This window comes from Coregonus clupeaformis, unplaced genomic scaffold (assembly GCF_020615455.1).
Source record: "Coregonus clupeaformis isolate EN_2021a unplaced genomic scaffold, ASM2061545v1 scaf0296, whole genome shotgun sequence".
In the NCBI taxonomy this organism is placed as follows: Eukaryota; Metazoa; Chordata; class Actinopteri; order Salmoniformes; family Salmonidae; genus Coregonus; species Coregonus clupeaformis.
The window spans coordinates 147,590-171,165 of NW_025533751.1; the positions used below are offsets into that span (position 1 = coordinate 147,590).

The 23,576-nt window shown below is 46.2% G+C and overlaps 1 protein-coding gene across 23 annotated transcripts in view; it reads left to right on the forward strand.

Moving 5' to 3' along the window:
* Positions 1 to 17,549: 17,549 nt before the first annotated feature.
* celf6 (CUGBP Elav-like family member 6) overlaps positions 17,550 to 23,576 on the forward strand; it is a 157,638-nt gene continuing 151,611 nt past the window's right edge. For all 23 annotated transcript variants that reach the window (XM_045214685.1, XM_045214690.1, XM_045214687.1 and 20 more), the window contains exon 1: positions 17,550 to 18,107. In XM_045214685.1, the coding sequence (XP_045070620.1) occupies positions 17,858 to 18,107 (250 nt within the window). In that variant the 5' untranslated portion in view covers positions 17,550 to 17,857. The remainder of the gene's footprint in view (positions 18,108 to 23,576) is intronic.

The window sequence follows — 23,576 nt, forward strand, 5'->3', positions numbered from 1 at the left end:
AAATCCACCTTCAATGTATATCCATCTGGGTTAGAACTGAGGGGGAGAGATCCAAATCCATCTTCAATGTATATCCATCTGGGTTAGAACTGAGGGGGAGAGATCCACATCCACCTTCAATGTATATCCATCTGCGTTAGAACTGAGGGGGAGAGATCCAAATCCACCTTCAATGTATAGCCATCTGGGTTAGAACTGAGGGGGAGAGATCCACATCCACCTTCAATGTATATCCATCTGGGTTCAAACTGAGGGGGAGAGATCCACATCCACCTTCAATGTATATCCATCTGGGTTAGAACTGAGGGGGAGAGATCCACATCCACCTTCAATGTATATCCATCTGGGTTAGAACTGAGGGGGAGAGATCCAAATCCACCTTCAATGTATATCCATCTGGGTTAGAACTGAGGGGGAGAGATCCAAATCCATCTTCAATGAATATCCATCTGGGTTAGAACTGAGGGGGAAAGATCCACATCCACCTTCAATGTATATCAATCTGGGTTCAAACTGAGGGGGAGAGATCCAAATCCACCTTCAATGTATATCCATCTGGGTTAGAACTGAGTGGGAGAGATCCACATCCACCTTCAATGTATATCCATCTGGGTTAGAACTGAGGGGGAGAGATCCACATCCACCTTCAATGTATATCCATCTGGGTTAGAACTGAGGGGGGGAGATCCACATCCACCTTCAATGTATATCCATCTGGGTTAGAACTGAGGGGGAGAGATCCAAATCCATCTTCAATGAATATCCATCTGGGTTAGAACTGAGGGGGAAAGATCCACATCCACCTTCAATGTATATCCATCTGGGTTAGAACTGAGGGGGAGAGATCCAAATCCATCTTCAATGAATATCCATCTGGGTTAGAACTGAGGGGGAAAGATCCACATCCACCTTCAATGTATATCAATCTGGGTTCAAACTGAGGGGGAGAGATCCAAATCCACCTTCAATGTATATCCATCTGGGTTAGAACTGAGGCGGAGAGATCCACATCCACCTTCAATGTATATCCATCTGGGTTAGAACTGAGGGGGAGAGATCCACATCCACCTTCAATGTATATCCATCTGGGTTAGAACTGAGGGGGAGAGATCCACATCCACCTTCAATGTATATCCATCTGGGTTAGAACTGAGGGGGAGAGATCCAAATCCATCTTCAATGAATATCCATCTGGGTTAGAACTGAGGGGGAAAGATCCACATCCACCTTCAATGTATATCCATCTGGGTTAGAACTGAGGGGGAGAGATCCAATTCCATCTTCAATGAATATCCATCTGGGTTAGAACTGAGGGGGAAAGATCCACATCCACCTTCAATGTATATCAATCTGGGTTCAAACTGAGGGGGAGAGATCCAAATCCACCTTCAATGTATATCCATCTGGGTTAGAACTGAGTGGGAGAGATCCACATCCACCTTCAATGTATATCCATCTGGGTTAGAACTGAGGGGGAGAGATTCACATCCACCTTCAATGTATATCCATCTGGGTTAGAACTGAGGGGGAGACACACACATCCACCTACTTAAAGAAATAGTGTCGTATAAGCACATACGGGCTGGGCACCAATTGGTGTATGACACTGAAATAAAAACAATAAATAAAGACAATAAATAAAAAAACAATAATGTATATCCATCTGGGTTAGAACTGAGGGGGAGACACACATCCACCCTCTATAGTCATGGAGTATATTTGGGTTAGAGCATAGAGCAGGGGATGGAGGTGGTGGTTGTTGGGGTCGGGGTGAGAGGATCGGTATAGACAGATCCACCCTCCTCCCTCAACACTCACTCCCTCCCGTATCCCATGGTGACAGAGGAAAGCAAAGCCTAAGGATTTAACACATCCTTCCCTCCTCCTGACAGTGCTCATCCAGCTCTTCTTCCCCCCTCTTCCCTCTCTTTCCTCTCACAAGACACACCAGTGTCTCCCCTCCAGAGAGACACCCCAGCTCATGGTCTCATTCACTCTCTCTTGCTCTCTCTTGCTCTCTCTCTCTCTCTCTCTCTCTCTCTCTCTCTCTCTCTCTCTCTCTCTCTCTCTCTTTCTCTTTCCTGTCTCTCCCTCACGTCCTTTCTCTTTATGTGTGTGTGTGCTTAGTGATTGAGTATGGAGGGAACTGGGACAGAGAAGCGTCCGTCCTGCGGCAGGCAGGGAGCACAGAAAGAGAGGTTAATTGGATTGTAATTAGAGCGGAGGTGATTAATTGATAGCATCTGTAAATTTGGATGTTTCCATTGTAAATGTGACAAATGAGAGTGTGCAGACAGAAGGAGAAGGGCAGAGGGAGCGAGCCTTGCTCTTTTCTAACCACTCCGTTTGGGAGGAGAGATACAGTAGATATTGCACTGAGCTGGGCCCCCTTTACTGAGCTGGGCCCACTTTGCCCATTGTCACTTCTAATTGTGCCTCCAGAGCTCATGGCAAAATAGTATTCGTTTGTATTCTAATTTCACAGTGCTTGAGGACTGAGATATGGAATTCAGAGGGGGATGTTGCTAAACCCCTCCACCATCATGCATTGTGCTCTACATGCTGTAAGAGTCCCCCGCTCTGATCGCTTAACCCCTCCTCCCAAAATGCATTGTTGTCCACTTTCTTCCTCACTGTGGCATGACATTTACGGTTTCCTCTATCCATGTTCCCTGTGTGTGTGTGTGTGTGTGTGTGTGTGTGTGTATGTGTGTGTACTCCTGTGTTTGTGCTACTGTACAGTCTAAGAAGTAAAGGAGCCTTGAAGAACCTTTTGGGGTTCAAAACGTTTGCCACTATGGAGGCACCTTTTGAATTCAAAAAGGTTCTTTGAGGAATCCATCTGAAAAGGTTATTTCAAAGAAACCCCTTTGTAAAGGTTCAAATAGGAACCTTTTTGTTATGAACCTTTTTAATAATATATTATAGTTGAGGCAGCCTATCAGAAGATTGGAGGTGTGGCTTTCAGATAGTTCTTTTTGACCACCCGTGAAAGTAAATGTCATGCCTGTTCATGTGTTTTGTTGTATTGTCATTAAAGGTGGAATTGTATACTGTTCCTCCAGGAACCTTTGCTACATTGAAACATTAAAGGTTCCTCAAAGAACCCCTCAACTAACCAAAGGTGCAAGTATTAACCATTGAAAGCAATGGTTGCTTGAGGAACTCCTCGATTCAGCCCTAATTCTAAGAGTGTATGCTGTTGTTTTTTTGTCTCATGTTGTTAGTCATATGATTCTGGAAGAAAGACACTGGCATGTACTGTATGAGGAAATACAGTGTGCTGGATGACTCAGCTAGGAGTGATTCCTGATGTGATGCTGCCTGCTGCAGAGCCTCAAACCCTCTTATCTCACAGTGATGAGGCATTGACGTGCTGGAGAAGAGCACACTCATAGGAGTCATAAAATCATGGCAGCAATAAAACATATCATTGTTCCACCTCTTGTGTAGGTGTCACAACTATGAAAATTGTTGTGAAGCCAACCTACACACAGCTCACTTTTGTGTGTGATTCTTCCATTGCTGAACGGAAAACAAATTGTTCATTACCTGGGGGTCTAATGCTCAAACAAATGTTCCAGGAACATTGCTGCAGAGGACCACACGAGGCTGTGAATTAAACTAATCAAATAAGCCTCCAGTCAGGCCCTATCAGACAGCTCCAGACTACAGAAAATTTACATTTAATTTCCCCCGGGGACAGCCTGGGTCCCTCCTCTCCCTCACATTTCCCCCCAATGCGCAGCTGTTTCCTGGAGCAGGCAGGGAGACAGGGAGAGAATGGTATGCTCAGCTCAGCTCACTGGTTCCTTCCTGGCCACGCTGAAAGCGCTTGAGCCTTCCCTCGCCAGGGCCTCGGCTACATCGCCATGGTAATAAGGAAGAAAGAACTGCGGGGGGAAATATTTGCTGTGGTGGCTGGAGCTTCACTCAGAACCCTGGAATGAGTGCCAGGCATGTTTGTGCAGCTTGCCATTCTCCAAAGCATTCAAGAGAAGAGTTAGGATGGGAATGTGTGTACGTGTGAGTGTGTGTTTGTGTGTGCTTGTGTGTGCATTTGTGTCTGTATGTTTGCATGTGTGTGTGTGTGTGTGTGTGTGTGTGTGTGTGTGTACCGAGGGAGTGAGATCCATCTGTCAGTCTCAGATAAAGATGCCAGAAACAATGAAAGAAGGAGAGATTGTGCTCCAAGAGAGGCTGGGACAGAGGAGATGTGCCAAACAGATGAGCTTCCTCTCTGTACCCCCACTCCCATCCTGTCCCTATCCCCGTCTCCACCCCCCTGTCTCCAGCCAGATGTTTCACTCATTAGTCACCCTCTCTCTCCCTGGGCCACACTGAACTCAAGTCCTCCTGTCTCCATAGACATTCCAACACACTGCAAACCTGAACCCACATCCTCACTGAGAGGCTGAAAGAAAGGTAGCAGCTCACAGCACTAAACCTCTCTACCTATGTGTGAGTGGTGTCAGTCAGTCAAACATGTGGCCCTGTCCCAAAGTGCAACAGGACATGGCCCTGAATGATGAGGTCATATGGCCCAGGATGAGGCTATGCTCTGAGGGCAGCAGGATGAGGCACAGTGTTGGGGGTAGATGGAGGAGGTGAGGAAGGAGTACTGGGATTACAGATATATTATAGTATTCGAACTAATGATGATTGATTGTGTTTATTGTATTGATTATACATGGAGAGAAACTTTCTGCAACTATGTTAATCTTCTGCAGGATTTGTCCCTAAGATCCGTATGCTGAATGTAGTGCTAGAACTAGAATAACAGATAGGGTCACATTAAACTGCATTGAACATGTAGAACGTGAGAGAAATGGGCTTTCGTGCCAATAAGGTAATGATTATGTTTCTACGCTCATATTCTCTTGTGTAAACACTGATGACAAAAGGAAAGCTTACAGATGAATGGGATTAAGGCCCTCAAAATGTCCATTTTTTTTGTTATAGCAATAAGTATTATTGCATAGTAATTCAATTCTGTCATGGATTACCAAACTGATCTATTAGCTGGTGTAATTTCCCTCTGAGCAAAGTCTTTAGCCCACATACATACAGACAAATGCACATAATCTCAGGGCACACGCACGTGCGCACACACACACACATAAGCCAGTGAAATGCACAGTGTCAGAAGTCCCAGAGTACACAAACAGTATGTGGCGACTCTGAGGCCCCAATACTCATCAATCATGTCTAATTCCCTCCCTCATTTGTCCAGATGATATTTGTTTTGTTATTGCCTCTGCTATTGTTGTTGTTGTACTTTGATACATTCCCCGACTGCTCACATTTCCATTACAAGTCGTCAATTAATACAGAGAAATGTAATTATTGTGACAATGCGTCTAATGTGGGCTGTGGAGACGAGAAATGGATCGTGACAGGGTGTGCTTCAAGCTGCCACCCCCCTCGCCCTTCTCACATCCCCCCACCCTTTCACAGCCCAGCCCCGTCTCTGCCGCCCTGTCTGTCTCACTGGGTCCCTCCACCCACAGGTGAGCGGATGGAGAGAGGGACAGACAGGCAGGACTGGAGAGGAGGAGATAGCCATACACATGGAAGTGATTAGACAAAGAAGTGCACTGTGTTTAATGTGATTACATTACATTCTTCATATTTCACACAGGCCCCTGGGCCACACTCTGCCCTGACCTTCTCCCTCTCCCTAGATCCCCTCCATTTGGCCTCTCATTTACCTCTCAGTGGCTCTCTGTTGTCGTCATGTCTTCTTCTGTTGTTGGTTTGTGATTCACTCCACCTGTGCATCTTCTTTCTATCCTATCTGTTTATTTGACTGTTCTATTTCTGTCCCTGGTACTCATCCTCTGTGTCCACATCTTTCCTCCCACTCATCACATCATATCTTACTCTCTTCCTGTCCTTTGTCTCTGCCTGTCCTCTGTTGTTTCCTGCCTTATCCTTCCAATATCTTGTCCCAGTTACAACACTCCACCCCCTCGCTCTCTCTCTCTCTCTCTCTCTCTCTCTCTCTCTCTCTCTCTCTCTCTCTCTCCCTCTCTCTCTCCCTCTCTCTTTCTCCCTTCCTCCCTCTCTCTCTCTCTCCCTCTCTCCCTCTTTCTCTCTCCCTCTCTCTCTCTCTCTCTCCCTCTCTCTCTCTCCTGTGGAGGTCAGGTGTGGTGTAGAGTGAGAGCCAGCCTGTGTTTAATTACATTAATAAACAGCCCTCTGAAGTGGCGTGCCCTCTCTTCTCTCTCCCTCGCTCTGTCCTCTCTCTCCTCTCCCTCCTTTCTCTCTCCTCTCCCCCCTCTCTCTCCTCACCCTCTCTCTCCTCTCCCCCTCTCTCTCCTCACCCTCTCTCTCCTCTCCCCCCCTCTCTCCTCACCCTCTCTCTCCTCTCCCCCCTTTCTCTCTCCCTCTCCCCCTCTCTCTCCTCACCCTCTCTCTCCTCTCTCTCTCTCTCTCTCCTCACCCTCTCTCTCCTCTCTCCCCCTTTCTCTCTCCTCTCCCCCTCTTTCTCTCTCTCTCCCCTCTCTCTCTCCTCTCCCCACTCTCTCTCCTGAAGCCCCTGTGTCTCTTCACATTCGCTCTCTCCCTCTCTTCTCTCTCCCTCGCTCTGTCCTCTCTCTCCTCTCCCCCCTCTCTCTCCTCACCCTCTCTCTCCTCTCCCTCTCTCAGGTTCCCTCAGTGTTGTTCCACAGGCCCCAGTCTGTTCTGTAGAGAGAGGCCCCCTGCAGGCCGAAGCCCAATAGGTGCCAGGTTGCATTTCATGGCTGATTGCGAGGCATGTGTTTATCCCCCTCTCCTCCATAGGTTCCAATCCCCGTCTCCAGCGGTTCCCGACATGCTCGCCTCGCTGGAGGTCATGTCCGAGATTTTCTCCCTCCCCACTCTGATGCAGGTGGAGGTCTGGGTGAAATGGGCCTCTTAACGTGCTGCAGCTGCATCTCTCTCAAACACCAGGTAATGAGGGACGTGCCCTTCCTGATAGGCTCCTCAGAGGTGTAAAACACCTCATCATCCCTCCCCCTCCTCCTCGCCCTCTCCCACCACTGATAGTCATGTGCAAATACTCACCTCCTCTCCTCTTTTTGCATCTCACAAATTCAATTTGGAGGGGAATTGAAATATTCATTTGGAGAGAAGATGTAGGTGTTTGCCAAGGCTCTGCCTGCTCGCTAGTATTTGTAGAGGCTCTCTCTGTCTGTCTGCGTCATAAAGCTGAAATCAACCTCAAACAGAATACCCCCTGGGCCAACAGACAATGGTCCTGCACACAAACATTAATAGCAAACCAGGCTGGCATATGACAAGCAGCAGTAATGTACTCTTATTGCCATGCTTCCCCATGAAGAGACTTCTCTGGGGTTGACAACGGGTCTGTACGATTTAATATGCATGGGATTCATGCAAATACCAGACTCTTCAACAGGGTGTCAGAAAACTTTTACAGTATACACCCCCCTTCCATAGTCAACAGGCCAGCTGTTAAAAGTGGTATCATCTCCTCCAAGACCATTACAGTTTAATGTGGCTGCATATAAAAGCTGCATTTCCCTTTAATGGAGGTGCTGAACCTTGGGTAAGGTAGCATACAATACTGTCACCTAAGCTTGTTGGGTGACAAATTGTATATATTTTATTGCGAAACTCAAATATTTGTTTTGAGTGACCTTTTAGAGATCAATGGCAAAACAAAGATTAGAGAATTTAAACTGGAATAAAAGCTAAAAGTGGTTGTACCAAGTACCAAGCTATATGCCGTGGGCACGCGATTATCTAACGAGGTCAACATTTTTAAACTAGCTTTTTTCAAAGCCCTATGATTCTGTTCTTACTCCCACCTCAGGTTTATACATCAATTTACATCTTAGTTCTTTACAAAAGAATAGATCCAGAGAAAATACGAAAAATTGTTTCAAACGAGATGTATTCATGTTTATTTGAGAATAGCATAAATGTGAATAGATCAAATGAGTTTTCATTACTTCCCCTTTCCTTCTTTCTGTGGGTCTATTCTTCACAAAGAATGTCTCCATTTTTCAATTGTTCTGTGGTTTTTCATTTATTCATCCCCCCACAATTAGTATTCCTCTCCTAACGAAGGCTTTGGTTATTACGAATAGCAGTGATACAACTGGCTCACAAATGTCCCCTCTCTTTATCAAAGTGTTAAGTACCCTTCACACACACATGCTAATTAATAACGTCGTCCCCGAACAATGAAAAGTCTTTCAAAATAGTGTGGACGAGTGTGGCCTTGAGGGATGTGTCCTCTTCAAAACAACAGGTTGACTGAATATTTTTTACCTCTTCTCTCCTATCCTCTCTCTCTTACCCACCATCTCAGTCTCTGGCCCTCTCTCTCTCTCTCTCTCTCTCTCTCTCTCTCTCTCTCTCTCTCTCTCTCTCTCTCTCTCTCTCTCTCTCTCTCTGTCTCTCTCTCTCTCTCTCTCTCTTTCTCTCTCTCCATCTCCCCTTCTCTCAGAGAGGCAGTTTGAGTCTGGGCAACGGGAGAGGGAGAGGGAGAGGAACCAAAGTTAATTAGACTGTGGGCCAGGGAGGGGGCACTTGGTAATGGAGAGGAGGTGTGTGGAAACAGATGGCCCAGAATGTATTAACTTGCAGGAGAGCGTCAAGGAACCCACTGGACCAGACATTAGTCCTGCCACTGTCTGGGACTAGGTGGGGGGAGGCTAGCAGAGTAGACTGGAGAAATAATGCAGCTACAACATGTCACCTCCATGAATATACATGAATATGTGTAAATACACAGGAAATAGATGTGGGTATGTTACCACATGATTTTCCAGATATGCTTAATAGATGTGTATTTATAGTCAGAAGTGACCTTATAGCCATTGAAACCCCTGATGGTAGTTGGAGGTTGACCAGAGGAGTTTGGCCAGAGGTCAGCACGACTGGCTGGCAGGGGTAACAGGGCTTGAGAACGTGACAGTTAAAACCTCTTGTAGCTGGCCATTCTACTGTCAATATTCCAGCAAGCATAAGAGAACCATACAGTATACTGACCTCTGTATCACCCCAAACACACAGTACCAATTCTTTGCAGACGTATTAATGTGCAACCTTGAACTCACTGCCTGTCTACTCTGTAGGAGGAAAATGTATTAACTGTGAGAAAAGCAAACATTTCTATATGACATAAACTAGGCCTACATATAGTAATGGCACATTTCCCCTGTTATTCTGTGTGGTATGAAATGAGAAGAGCTGCACAATGCTGTACTGAACCCTTGAGGTACACAGGCATCCTAACAGGTAGACTTATCTACGACATGCCCTGGTTACTATGTAAATCATACAGTGGTATGACTGAGCTGCAGTGCACACACACACACACACACACACTCAAGGATGGATTGAGTCACCCATTATACCACTGCCCAATGGCCAACTGGACGATGCTGCGACGCCCCCAGAGATAACGATCCTACATACTGACTGAGGAGACATCATAATTCAGTCATATTGTGATGTGTGTACCTTTAGTCTTTAGCCCCCTCTGTTTATCTTTCATTCTCTGATATCTTTGCCAGAGGATATTTACCTGCCTCTCCTCCAAGGAGATTGTTATCCCACTTTTACAACCTACTGGTGCTTCACCTTGACATTGACAAAACTAGAACTATCTTACGGCCTTTAGGAATGCTGTGATATGTGAATGATCAACCTTTCCCAAACTTAAAATGTAAATGTTAAAATGTCACACTTTATTTGGATAGTCTGGATTTTCCATCTGTAGATGCTCTACAGATGGTCATACTATCAACAAAGTACCTGTTACTGTTAGGGTTAGGTTTAGAATAAGGCTAAAGGTCAAGGTTAGGGCTAGGGTTAGGGTAAGCGTTAAGTTTAGGGTTAGGATAAGGGTTAAGGTTAGAGTTAGAGCTAGGTTTAGGGTTAGTAGATAGTTAGTTGAATTGTTAGTGATAGTCTGTAGATAGTTTATAGAGCATCTACAGATGGACTATCAAAATAAAGCGTTACCAAAAAAAACTTCCATAATATTGTGGCTCAGCCCCAGAATATGCATTTACATGCTTTTCAAATAGTGCCTGTTTTGCTCATGGTTCTACATCAAAATAAAGCCTGTTCCTATGCCTGCCAAGCAAGATCCACCAAATGTTTTCAAAGGTCTGTAAGCTCCTCTTTAGCACAACCAGAACTCACTATACAGTACTACAATACACCGCTCGAGAGACAACTCTGCTGAAATCAAACAGCTCATACAAGAGAAGCACTAAAAGCTAATGAAAAATAGATTTGGTGAAAAAAGTGTATTTTCTTCCCTCTCTCTCCAAAAGCGAGGAGACGATGGAAGCCAAACAACATGTGCGCCAGCAGCTAGCGAGAACAGCTTGTGAACTAGTTGAGTGGGCTCTGTGAAGCCGGGCTGCTATACGTGTGACTCATCTCATCGGTGTGAGCTTCAAACACCACACTGAACCACTGATCCTACTGGGCCTCCACCAAAGTAAAAATAGACTGCCATGACAACTGTACACTCGGCGTCGTAAAGAAATCCATTAACATTATACGATGCTGCTGTTGAGAGTTCTGGTTCGCCTCACCTCAAGCTGTCACCACAACACCGACTCATTCTCCACATACCCGTCATCAAACAGAATACGTTGCCTATTTCTACATGTTGGGCATTAAGAGCAAAACATGGTGATGATTCTTTGTTCTTTGTGAATGGGCTTGACAGGCAGTGATCCTGCTGGCTGCTTGTATGTCTGTACTGTTACCTGTGATGCCTCAGTGGAGCCCTCCTGCCGTTGGGTGTGAATGGACTGTGTGCCCTCCATTCTACTCTCTACTCACCTCACAGTACTGTGTAGATGCCCATGTTGTCCTCATCTGACTCACAGCGGTATGTGTGTGTGTGTGTGTGTGTGTGTGTGTGTGTGTGTGTGTGTGTGTGTGTGTGTGTATGCGTGTATGCGTGTGTGCGTGAGTGAGTGAGTGAGTGAGTGAGTGAGTGAGTGAGTGAGTGAGTGAGTGAGTGACTGTGTGAGTGTGTGTGTGCGTCCATGCGTGTGTGTGTGTGTGTGTGCCTGTGTGTGCATGTATGTGTGTATGTGTGTGTGTGAGGGAGAGGTTTTCTCCACCAAACTGTGACGCTGCAATAACACAACAGCAGTGTATTCATATAGCTGAGCCTGTTCACCATTTAAAAGAGGAGTCGCTTTGTTACATCCAACATAATGCAAAAAAAAATGCATATTCAGATATGGTTAAATGGAGAAATGAAACCATACAGAGAGAGCTAAATGCCTGAGTGCCCTACATATTCCTGGGAACCAGGCAGGCAGAGAGGATTGTGGGATTCATTAGCTGCCAAGAAGCAGATGACTCATGGCGGTCTCTGTGACCTATTGTTTGTTTATCTCTTGTTTATTTATTCCCTCAGTTTACTGCGAATCTTTAATGTGCAATGCAAGATGCCTGTTTGGCATTCACTGGAACGGCCAGCCACTAACACCGGAGAGGACGCCCACCATAAAGGATAGAAGTCCCTCATCAATGAGATGTAATCCAGCATTTATAAATGAAAATGAACCAAGCCTTAAAAATCCCTCTATACGCAGCCAAGGCTTGGACCAACAAGTGGTATACTGCCACTTCCATTGTGCACAGGCAAATGAATGAATTTTGAGGGAAGTCAAGTTTTGAAAGCAAATGATTGCTTCAGAGAGAGTGGTTTTCTCTCATGGGGCGTGTGGGGAAACAGTGCACTGACAGCACTACCCCTCCCGAGGCAGCCAGCAGCAGATAGAGCCTGTGTGTTGGAGAAAGCTCCAGGATTACCATACCACTCCTAAATTCACAGAAATACTGTCACACCTCATAGAGGCACACCATGAATATCAATGGATCTTTTCCCTCTTCACTTTGACTCATTCTTACAAGACGGACAGTGAAATGTGTTCATGCCTGACTGCATTACACCTCGTCTGCTCCCCATGATCTATTTAATTGGTTAATAATGAACACACACTCTGAGGTAATTTCCTCTAAAACCATTATACACTCCCAGGGTTGTCCGTCTCTGATTTGGGAAATTCAAAGGCACTGAATCTTTTTGGAGGTATTTCAAATAGCTTGCCTGTGACTTTTCCGGTGAGTCACCTTGAATACGTTGTGAATAATGTTTGTCATAAAAAAGGGATCAAGTGAAATGGGGTATTCAGGTGTGCAAAATCCTGGAGGACACAGAATATTCTTGTGTGCATTCTTTCTTTGTGAAAAGTTCACATGCCTCCACAAGCACAGCTGGGAACTATTCTGACTGCACTCCATCTGTGAGAGGAGCAATCACGTCGGTTCCCTCTGTTTCAGTACAGGTGGTGAGGCTTGGCAGCGACAAGCCTGAGAACCCTGTCAACCTTTCTGAGACGCCTCCCCGCACTCAAACAAAAAGATGTATACACAGCAGCAGCAGTAGCGTAATAGGAGATAGCATGCAGCCAGGCAGCAGTACCTGCATGTATGTTCCCCTTGCCAAGCAGTTTGGAAGTCTTCACAGATGTTCAGGCAAGGTTCTCCACTGAGAGACGACAAAAAGAGGAAAACAAAAAAATCACAAAACCAATGTGCGGCACTGACGCTACATTAGCTATGCCTTTATGGCAATGAATGCCTCTGATGGTATTGACAAGGGGGCCTGTTGTGCTTTTATACCCCATTCAGCATGTAAACTCTGCAGGATCTTTTTAAAAACGATCTACGAAGAGGTGATTAAATAGAAAATAAATAATTAAAGCTAACCAAAGCAATGCAATGCCAGATGTTACTAGAGCCTTTTAAATACCCCTCATCTCCCCAAACAACAACCACACTCCTGCATACATAGGATAGGAACCTCCTCATACAAAGACAAATATGAAAACATCTGCAAAATCTATTTTGATTTCATTCAACGTAGGGGATATGCTTGGGATATGTATTAAATACTAAAATGACATACCATATATACATTTAAAAAATCATATACATAGATGTTCCAATCATGCAACAATCAAGATTTGCCTCCCCTATATAACTATACATAACATGTATTGAGAATGTCTGGATGTTAACCACTAGTTAGTCATATATTCCTTCTAGATAGTTATATCCTTCTCTAGAATATTTGCCACCTCTGACTGACAAACAGTTCATCTCTGCATAACCTGTTGCCTGCCTCTCAAAATAGCCTTACAGTAGTGGAGTCATTCAGCTTCCAATCAATAATCACATCCCTGCAGTAATAGCACACACCACCACCACCAGTTAGGATCTCTGACCGAATTATGACCAAACTGTTGAGCCTTTCATAAACCATGCTGACCTATAGCAAAACTGCATTAGTTGTACATTAATATGACAGCATGTACATTTTCAGAAAGTTATGTGGATTTCGGATATGTATAAACAAAGTCCCGTTGATTCGGAAGCGGTGAAAATAAGCCTTAGATCAGTCCAAAAGCTGTTGAAACTAAACGGTCAATTCAGCACCATGGACAGCAACATGTAAGGAACGTAGATGCTGGATTTTCTTTGAGCACGCGACATCACGACACAGCAGACATTAGCCTACACATATCTAAATATGTATTTCCTATGAGCCAGAACAAGGCTACCTGTGAGAATGAGTATCTATGTCACGATTCAGACAGACGACAAGAGGACCACAATTGCGTCACACCAGAAAGTTTATTTAAACTTAAGGGGAAAGGGATGTAGGGAGTGAGTGAAGGCTCCAGGGGTTATCCCGTCCGATGTGCTGGGTCTGTGCCTCCCCCAGTGGCAGCGATGCGTCCGATGACGCCGGTGGTTGGTGGTCCAGAAGTCCTGGGGGAGGAAACACAGACACAACGGGGCGGAATGAAACCAGGCAGCAGTACAGTTCAAGGGAAATCCAAAATACGTAGTAGCAAGGCAGAAGGCTGGTCAGAGTTACCGGGATTGAAGAGTAGTCAGGAGTCGTAATGGCAGAAGCAGGTCTGGATCTCCTGAGGCAGAAGAGTATCCAAAACACAGGCAGGTCCGGGGTCACAAAACCAGGGTGAGCCAGAAGCGCGAGCAAACAGGTTCCGGGTGTGAGCTTTGCAGACGATCTGACACCGGAGAGCTGAAAGACAGGGCCTTAAATACTGGGAGAGGTTAGTGGGTAATGCAGCGCAGCTGGCAGAGTAATTAGAGCCGAGCAGAGCAGGGACAGGTGGAGCTAGTTAGGCTGAGTAGAGAGAGAGTGGTGAGCAGAGTGGAAACAACTTAAGGTGGTAACCCAGTGGAGTGAGAGGGCTCATGACAGAACCCCCCAAGGGACGGCCCCAGAAGTCCCAAGAGCAACACCACGCCGGGCGGGAGGAGGGGAGCCGGAGGAGGGCTAGAACTCCTCCGAACGGTCCGAGCGAACGTCCTCATCCTCGGAGGAAGCCGGAGGGCCGTGGTCGGGAGATGGGACAGGTCCCGAGACAGGATCAGGCACAGGACAGGAAGCCGAGCGGGCAGGACGGTTAGGGATCCCTCTGGGGCGGCCCCTACGGATTGCAGGTTGATCAGGATGCCGTTGGTGGAAAGCGGTGATGAGAGTCCTATCCACAATCCGACTAGCTGGCACCCAGGTCCTTTCCTCAGGTCCATAGCCCTCCCAGTCAATGAGGTACTGGAGACCCCTACCCCTCCGTCTGGACCGAAGCAGGCGGCGGACGGTGTAAACCAGACCACCATCGACGAGCCGTGGAGGAGGAGGACAAGGCGCAGCAGGGACCAGCGAACTCCTGGGCACAGGCAGGGGCTGCAGCAATCCGGCTGGGGGCTGGCAGAACGACTTGTGTTGGTTGCAGATGGGGCAGGCTTGGACGAATTCCCGTACCTCCTTCCTCAGAGAGGGCCACCAGAACCTCTGGGCGAGCAGGTTGTAAGTGCGGGTGGAGCCAGGGTGACAAGCTAGGCGGGAGTCATGTCCCCACTGAACGACCTGGGACCTCAGGTCTTCGGGGGACAAAAAGGCGGTCAGCTGGGCAAGTGCTGGGACCTGGCTGGTTACGGAGAGCCTCCAGCACCTGTTCCTCAACAGCCCAGGTCAGAGCTGCAACGATGCAGGGACTTGGCAGAATCGACACAGGGTCCTTGGAGGGGTCAGGAGCGGAGTTAGTAGGTACTGGCCGAGGGGGTAGTGCGGCGGCAAGCAGGCAGGTTCGGTGGCAGTCCTCTCCCCACTCCCTGATCACCCCGGTCACCCAGTCGAGCTGAGGGTTGTGCCGGGCGGAGCCATGGGTAACCCAGGATGAGGGGTTGGCCTGGAGAGGGGGAGCAGGTGAAACTGGATAGTTTCTTGATGGTTTCCGGACAGACCCATCGAGACCGGGGCCGTGACATGAGTGACCGATCCGAGTAAGTGTCCGTCCAGTGCCCGGGCAGGAATAGGAGGTGTCAAACGGAGGTTCTCCAGTCCCAGTTGGCGTGCCAGCTTGATGTCCATTATGTTGGCTTCGGCGCCAGAATCCACCAGAGCAGCCAGGGTGTGAGTTGAGTCAGGGAGGCGGAGGTGAACTTGCAGCAGGGGTTTGCGGTCGGAGGACTGGATGGTCATTGAACTCAACCCGGACTCCCCCTATGCCCGGTGAGCTTCGGCCCTTTAAAGGGCAGGTTACCACACGATGTCCATCACCTCCACAATAGAGGCAGAGGTTTGAGGTGAAGCGTCGCTGGCGCTCTGCAGGAGTGAGAGAGGCTCGCCCAATCTCCATAGGCTCAGACTGATCAAGCTGACCTGGGTGAGTGGCAGTAGATGACAGGAGCCCAGTCGGATCTCTCCGAATGCCGGTAGTAGGTGGACCTTGGCGCCCCCCTCCACGACGACGGGTCTGTATCCTACTGTCGATCCTGACAGTCAGTGCGATGGCTTCATCAAGAGTGGAAGGCAGTTCATGGGAGACCAACTCGTCCTTGATATAGTCAGCCAAACTATGGAAGAACGCGTCCACCAACGATGGTGTGTTCCAAGAACTTCGTCTAGCCAGGGTTCGGAAGTCGATGGAATGGTCTGCGACTGTACGTCTGCCTTGTCGAATACTGAACAGTTCACGAGACGCCTCTGCGGTTGGGGAATCCAGGTCAAACACCTTCAGCATCTCCTCAGCAAACAGGTCGAAGGTTGCACATGCGGGGGTTTGACGTTCGAACTCTGCTGTTCCCCAGAGTCGAGCTCGGCCCGTCAGGTGAGTGATGGCATACCCAACTTTAGCCCCCTCCGTGGCGAAGGTCCTTGGCTGCAAGGAGAACTGAAGTCGGCAGCTAGTCAGGAATGGCCGGACCTGGGTTGAATCGCCGTTGAACCGCTCGGGGTTTCCAATCTTGGGTTCCCGGAGCAGCGGCTGCAATGACCGGGGCAGGTAACTCGGGGGCAGGGCTGGTGGGCAGACTGGCTGGGGTCAGGTTGGTGAGGAGTTGAATGATCATGGCGAGTTGTTGTTGCTGCTGCTGGGACTGCTGCTGGTGCTGCTGGAACTGCTGATGCTGTTGGTGGCCGACCTGAAGCAGAGAGGAGATGACGCCGCTCATGCGGCCTAGCTCTCTCTCAGTGTGTTCCAGGCGTAGCATGGCGGTGGGTTGCTCAGGCTCTTCGGTTTCCATGTCGGGGGAAGTGTGCGCTGAGTCCATGATGGTCAGATCGTACTGTCACGATTCAGACAGACGACAAGAGGACCACAATTGCGTCACACCAGAAAGTTTATTTAAACTTAAGGGGAAAGGAATGTAGGGAGTGAGTGAAGGCTCCAGGGGTTATCCCGTCCGATGTGCTGGGTCTGTGCCTCCCCCAGTGGCAGCGATGCGTCCGATGACGCCGGTGGTTGGTGGTCCAGAAGTCCTGGGGGGGGGGGGGAAACACAGACACAACGGGGCGGAATGAAACCAGGCAGCAGTACAGTTCAAGGGAAATCCAAAATACGTAGTAGCAAGGCAGAAGGCTGGTCAGAGTTACCGGGATTGAAGAGTAGTCAGGAGTCGTAATGGCAGAAGCAGGTCTGGATCTCCTGAGGCAGAAGAGTATCCAAAACACAGGCAGGTCCGGGGTCACAAAACCAGGGTGAGCCAGAAGCGCGAGCAAACAGGTTCCGGGTGTGAGCTTTGCAGACGATCTGACACCGGAGAGCTGAAAGACAGGGCCTTAAATACTGGGAGAGGTTAGTGGGTAATGCAGCGCAGCTGGCAGAGTAATTAGAGCCGAGCAGAGCAGGGACAGGTGGAGCTAGTTAGGCTGAGTAGAGAGAGAGTGGTGAGCAGAGTGGAAACAACTTAAGGTGGTAACCCAGTGGAGTGAGAGGGCTCATGACAATCTACAGAATTAAATTTCATACGTAGCCTACAGCGGCAAGTTTCCTGTCTTTGTTCCTCTTAAAAGTCCCAAGCTTTCCCTTTACACAAATGTTTGGATTCTCACTACACCCCGTGCGCTCTCCGTCGTTCTGCCCTCCAATTGGCTAAACCGGGTGTATTATGCAAATTAGCTAGGGGTCTAGTCAGAAGCCTACAAGCTGACGTCACTAGGCAGAGTGGCAGCTGACACAGGGAGAAAGAAACAGATTGAGAACGGGAAGAGGAATGAAAATACATCAAACATAAATAAAGCGAAATCAAAGCAATAGGATAGATTGAGAGAAAGGAGAAAGAAGAAGAGAGAGACTGTGTAAAAAGGGAGAGGGACAGGGAGAGAGAAAGAAGAGCAACATAAAGTAGGGGGAGTGTGCAGTTGACTTGAGAGAGAGGGAAAGGGAGAAAGGGAAAGAGAAGAGAGAGAGAGAGAGAGAGAGAGAGAGAGAGAGAGAGAGAGAGAGAGAGAGACCAGCCGCCGGCCCATTGAGGAAAGATGGCTACAGTCACTGCAAACGGAGTGCAGCAAGAGAATGGATTCAGCACCACGAACAGCGCCGGCAGGATGAACGGGCTCACGATCGGTCAGAACACCATTCCAATGAAGGACCACGACGCCATCAAGCTGTTTATCGGACAGATTCCCAGAAACCTGGAGGAGAAAGATCTGAAGCCCCTGTTTGAGGAATTCGGAAAGATATACGAACTCACTGTGCTAAAAGACAGGTTTACGGGAATGCATAAAGGTCGGTTCTGGTATCGTTTCTTTGCTTCTGTATGCACGCAGCAACACCCTTTTCAAAAACAGTATTTTTGTTAAACATTCGAGGCTCTAGGAGAGCATAAAAAGTGTCATTATTATAGATGGTTGGGGCATGTGGGAGTTTCCTGCAAGGCAGGACGTTGTTGCTTTACACACACACACACACACACACACACACACACACACACACACACACACACACACACACACACACACACACACACACACACACACACACACACACACACACACACAAGTGTGCGAATGAGTGCGTGCGGGTTAATTGTCAAAGTGTCAACCCCACATCCGCTAGAATACTACTGCTTTGTAGCCTATATCTGTGTATGTTTACATTGACGCTCATGTGCTGGGCTCCTAGTTAAGGGGCGGGACAAGAAATGCCTGTTTGCTTCACGGTGCCTGATAGTTGGATCGTCGTAGACAGATCCGCTAGAAGATGCTCCGGAAGAAGGAGGACGGAAATCACCACTGGGCATGAGATGTTAGTTATTAGGGCTGTGTGATGATGCTGATGTGGCATTTTGAGAAGGCTAATGTATACGTTTTAGACGTAATTAAGGGACCAAAATAACTGTTTAGATCACTGCCATGTATTGTAGTGTAGGCTATTTCAGGGGGTGGGGCCCAGGAAATACAAAGCCACCAATGTGGCAAAGCAGACGCATGGGAACAGCATGGTGTCTCTCTCTCTCGTGCTCTTTCACCGGCCGCGTCACCTCATTGTCCACAATGATCAGGAGCGATACTCTCATGTCATGTTGTAATTATTTCATAGCGTACAATACAGACTAAATTGGATTGATTATCCAGATTGGTGTCCTTATATTTCACTTCTTAACTAATATTACAACCCATTACATTTGTCCGCCATTGTTTGAAAATATGGTCTATCGGTAAGCTATATCAACAGCATATCCCAATGTCTTGTGAAGTATAGGCTATGTATTAGAATCGAGGTAGGCTTGTTGTCTATTTGAATGCTAGTGTTATAGACCTACCGAACGCAAATACTAAAAAGTTACTTAAATTATATGTATTATTATTATTAGTAGTATTATTATTATTATTATTATTTCCTTTTCAATACTATGTGTATTATTACTATAAGTAGGCCTAATAAAGCCTACAGTTATATCATGTGTTTCATTTCCTTATGTGGGATGAAATTTAAATATGTGTGTAAAGGTGTTATAAAAGGCTCTCTTCTACTGCTGTTCCTAATCTCTTGTTCAGAAGCGCGCGCTTCCACTAATCACTGCGATACAGGTACAGCGCTGGGTTCGTCGTGGGACAGCTGCCAGCTAAATCATATAGTGCGGTATATAATTAGAGCTACAAGTTTACATTAATAGGTCCTATTGCCAAAGAGCCTTCAAGCCGTGGAGAGAGGGAACACAGAAATGAGTGGCCGCTCAGCAGTGTTCTGCTCCCGGCTCTCCGTTTATGCTGTGCCCTGAAGGTCTCTGCGCGCCACCTGTTCTGTGAGTTATCAGTCACTGTTGGACCCACACACCCCGCGCGCGTTTCTCTTTGGAACATGATGATCGATTAAAACAATATTCTCGATGCGTGTGTTGTTTACGCCTGCCTGTCCTCGAAATCCATGAATTTTAAAGATCTAGGGCTGTTTCCTTAAAGAAAGATAATCCTGTTCAAAAGCCAAACTGTCTGCCTATTCAAATCAGCATCCGCCGAGGCTACTCGGGTGGACTAGTATTCTATAACGTAGGACATATTATGCATTACTACCCACCGACTCAAAGTCACATTGGGAGTGCGCAGGAATAGGCGACACGCGTGCTGTGTAATAAGATTTCATAAATGCATTTTATGGATGAGTTTTTCCCCTCATATGGTCTTCTCACCTGTGATATATGCCAAAGGCTGTACATGTTCCCTACAGAATAGCGTGACAAATATGTTTCTATAGGCTTACAACTGACATGTGAGTTTGTTTTTACTGTAAAATAGGCATAGGTCCTAAGCAATGTGTGACTCCGTTTTTGAGGGAAAATGCTATACAAAAAGCCTGCCTTCAAATAAAAGAGTACATCCTTGAAATGAAAACGATTTGATTTTAAGACTTTTAAAATGTATTTGGGATTTGCATTTACAATAATTTAATCGGCCATCATCTTAATCTTGTCTATTGGTCAGTCTATGTCAAAAACAATTGGTCAGATTTCGGCAACCAATTTAACCAATCACGTTTTGATTTGTATTCCAATTGTGATTGGTCTTTGGGCCCATAGGAGGGCGTTTTGAAATGTATAAAACCCTCATTCTTTCTGGTCTTTAAACCCTAGTGAAGGCAAAGGTCCGATATGCGTTGGTTTTAGACCTAGGCTACTTTTACATAAGCTCTTTTATTAACTTCCACTGCCCTCCAAGAGGTGCTGAATGTCCTCTTCACCCTTGTAGGCTATATATATTAAAATACTAAGGGTATTGGTAAACTTGCAATAGGCAAAATATAACCAAATGGGACTGTAAATCGTGAATGAAGTCTTAGTTAGCTGTAATAGCTTACAGTAGCCTACACTCAACTCATGCAAATACACTGAGTGTACAAAACATCAAGAACACCTGCTCTTTCCATGACATAGACTGACCATTTGAATTCAGGTGAAAGCTATGATCCCTTATTGATGTCACTTGTTAAATCCACTTCAATCAGTGTAGATGAAGGGGAGGAGACAGGTTAAAGAGGGATTTTTTAAGCCTTGAGACAATTGAGACATGGATTGTGTATATGTGCCATTCAGAGGGTGAATGGGCAAGACATTAATATGGTAGTAGGTGCCAGGTGCACCGGTTTGAGTGTGTCTACTTACCACTATGTTTAGCTAACTGTACAAAGTTTCTAAACATTACCACATCGGCAAATGCGGCCTTCAGCTGCTTGACAGGCATTGCCCACAAAGGATGGGAAATTAACCTAAACCACTCATACTTGTCAGGTATAGTTCACTTTTATTTTATATCACTCAAATATCTAATCAATGGTGGCAAATATTGAGAGATAGCGTGAGGCTACCCTCACATACAGGAAATTATATAATCAATTGATGTTTACGGATCATGAAAAGCATGCAGTTACTTGTTGTATAACTCTGATAGAGCTAAATGTACGCAATTGTGTTGCATGGAATAATCGGAAATGTGTAGTTCTGACTATGCTCTTCAAGAGGTGATGATATTAAAACCAAATAGTTAACATGTATTGAACAATCCCTTGAAAACAGCACACAGTTGTCAATGGTTTTAGCAGAGCTAAAGGTCTCCTTGCCCCCCAGCAGGCAAATTGAACACTCTGCACCTTATTGTGACGTTTTATTGATAACGACCTATTAACATAAGAGCAAACAAGTATCCTATTCTTATGTCTCTGTCATATTCAACTAAATGTGTGTTGCAGAAAAAACAAAGGAAGGGAAGCGCTGCTAAGGTACAAAATTGTAGATTTTGGTAGACAGAAGGTGCTCTTTGGTAAAATGGGTAAATTGGTCATCAAGAGGACCAAGGCACTCTTCATATCATTTATTAAAATGCCTTTATTTGTATGGCATGTTCAATCGAAAAAAGTTTTAAAAAAAACTCTGACCTGGCCTTCGTTAGGGAGTACGTGTGTTGCATTCAAATAGGCCACAAGCTATATTGAACCATAACCCTGTCACATAACCTAGACTTAGCAAGCATAGTAGGCTATTTTAACAGGCCAATACCGTTGTAGAAGTCTACCAACAATGGCTGTGCATAGGCCTACAGCACATTTTGTTTCAGCAACGTGACATCCCCTCCCTCAGACCAAGAGACATGTCATTGAAATGACTCAGGTGGTTAAGGAGTGTGTCATCACAGTCTAGACTTAATGATTCATTCATTATTCAACTAATGGATCATCTTCTGCTACACTATTCATACTCAGAGTGATATAACACAGGGTTGCACCATCATTTTGGATGTATGAAAATAACATGATTTTCTTTGGGGGGTATAATGTTGTTACTCATGATTTATGCATGTGGATTGTGGTGTATCAACCTGAACAGTTCTGTGTGTCATGAATACTTACTCTGGGCTTTTTGAATTTCTCTAGTGCCTTATGTGAATTTCTTTTGAATTCCTCAAGTTCCATTTATGTTTTTCCCAAATGTTAATGGGGTGGATATGCACATTTTTCATTTAATTGTTTGACTGTAGATTCATTTTTGTGACAATAGCATATATCTCCCACTTCTGGTCGACACTGCGATTTGTTAAGGTGATTTGATTGTTTGGTCATGGAGTGAATCCTATGGATGCTATGGGGAGTAAGGACTTGACAGTGTAGCCTATGAGGTGTTTGACATTACATTACATTTTAGTCATTTAGCAGACGCTCTTATCCAGAGCGACAGTTAGTGAGTGCATACATTTGTATATTTTATTTTCATACTGGCCCCCCGTGGGAATCGAACCCACAACCCTGGCGTTGCAAGCGCCATGCTCTACCAACTGAGCTACATGGGACTATTGGATGGGATACAGATAGTGTATTTGAGTAGCAGTGCCATTGTCCAGGTCGAGCTACTTGACCTACCTTAGCATCAATCATTTCCTATGAGCCCCACATTATCATAATGGTTAGTGTCAGTCTGGGAACACATCCATTGTTCAGACATGCTGGATATTGGTGGGGGGCAAATCTTCTGCTTGAGTAGCGTTATCTATCACTCTCTCCTTCTTTCTTTCTCCAGCAGCTCAGAGAGGTGGATGGCATGCTGTGGAGCCCCACCACACACAGTTAGGGAGATGAGATGCTAAGAGTAATTTAAGTTTGTCAGTCATTCTCCCCTCCCCAACAGGCAGGCTGAGTGTATAATTGCTATAAAAGCCTTTGACAATTTGACTTAAAAATCCACAAAAGCATTGAAATGTCAAAGCAAGAGAGAGAGAAGGACTAGAACTCTGAAATAATCTTTCAACTTGCCAAAAGCCTCATAATTACAAATGTGAATCAAAGAGATAGAACAGCAAACCCTCCTAACAGTCTTTTAATAACTGTGTCTGTAATCCACTGCTCTTTCAGGAACATGTCTGTGCTCTAAGACGTGGCCATTAGTTTAAAGTGTAGGACACTGCTGTGAGATGTGCAGTCTCATGGTCAGGCAGCTGGTTCTACCCTTACATGAATCACACAGTGAGGGTGCAGCTGGGTGACAGTGATTGGCAGGTACTCGGTTGAATGACAGGTGTAGGCCAGTCCACAGATGACCTCTCTGATCATTAGATAGGGAGTGTGTGAGGGAGACAGGGCCCTGTTTTTTTGTTGTATGAAAATAGATAGATACCCACACACTGTTGAATGCTGCCACAGTTCTACTGTGCAACGTTTTAAGCCGAAGGTCTTTGTTACCCTGGACCAAACATGGCAGTGTACAGTGATGTA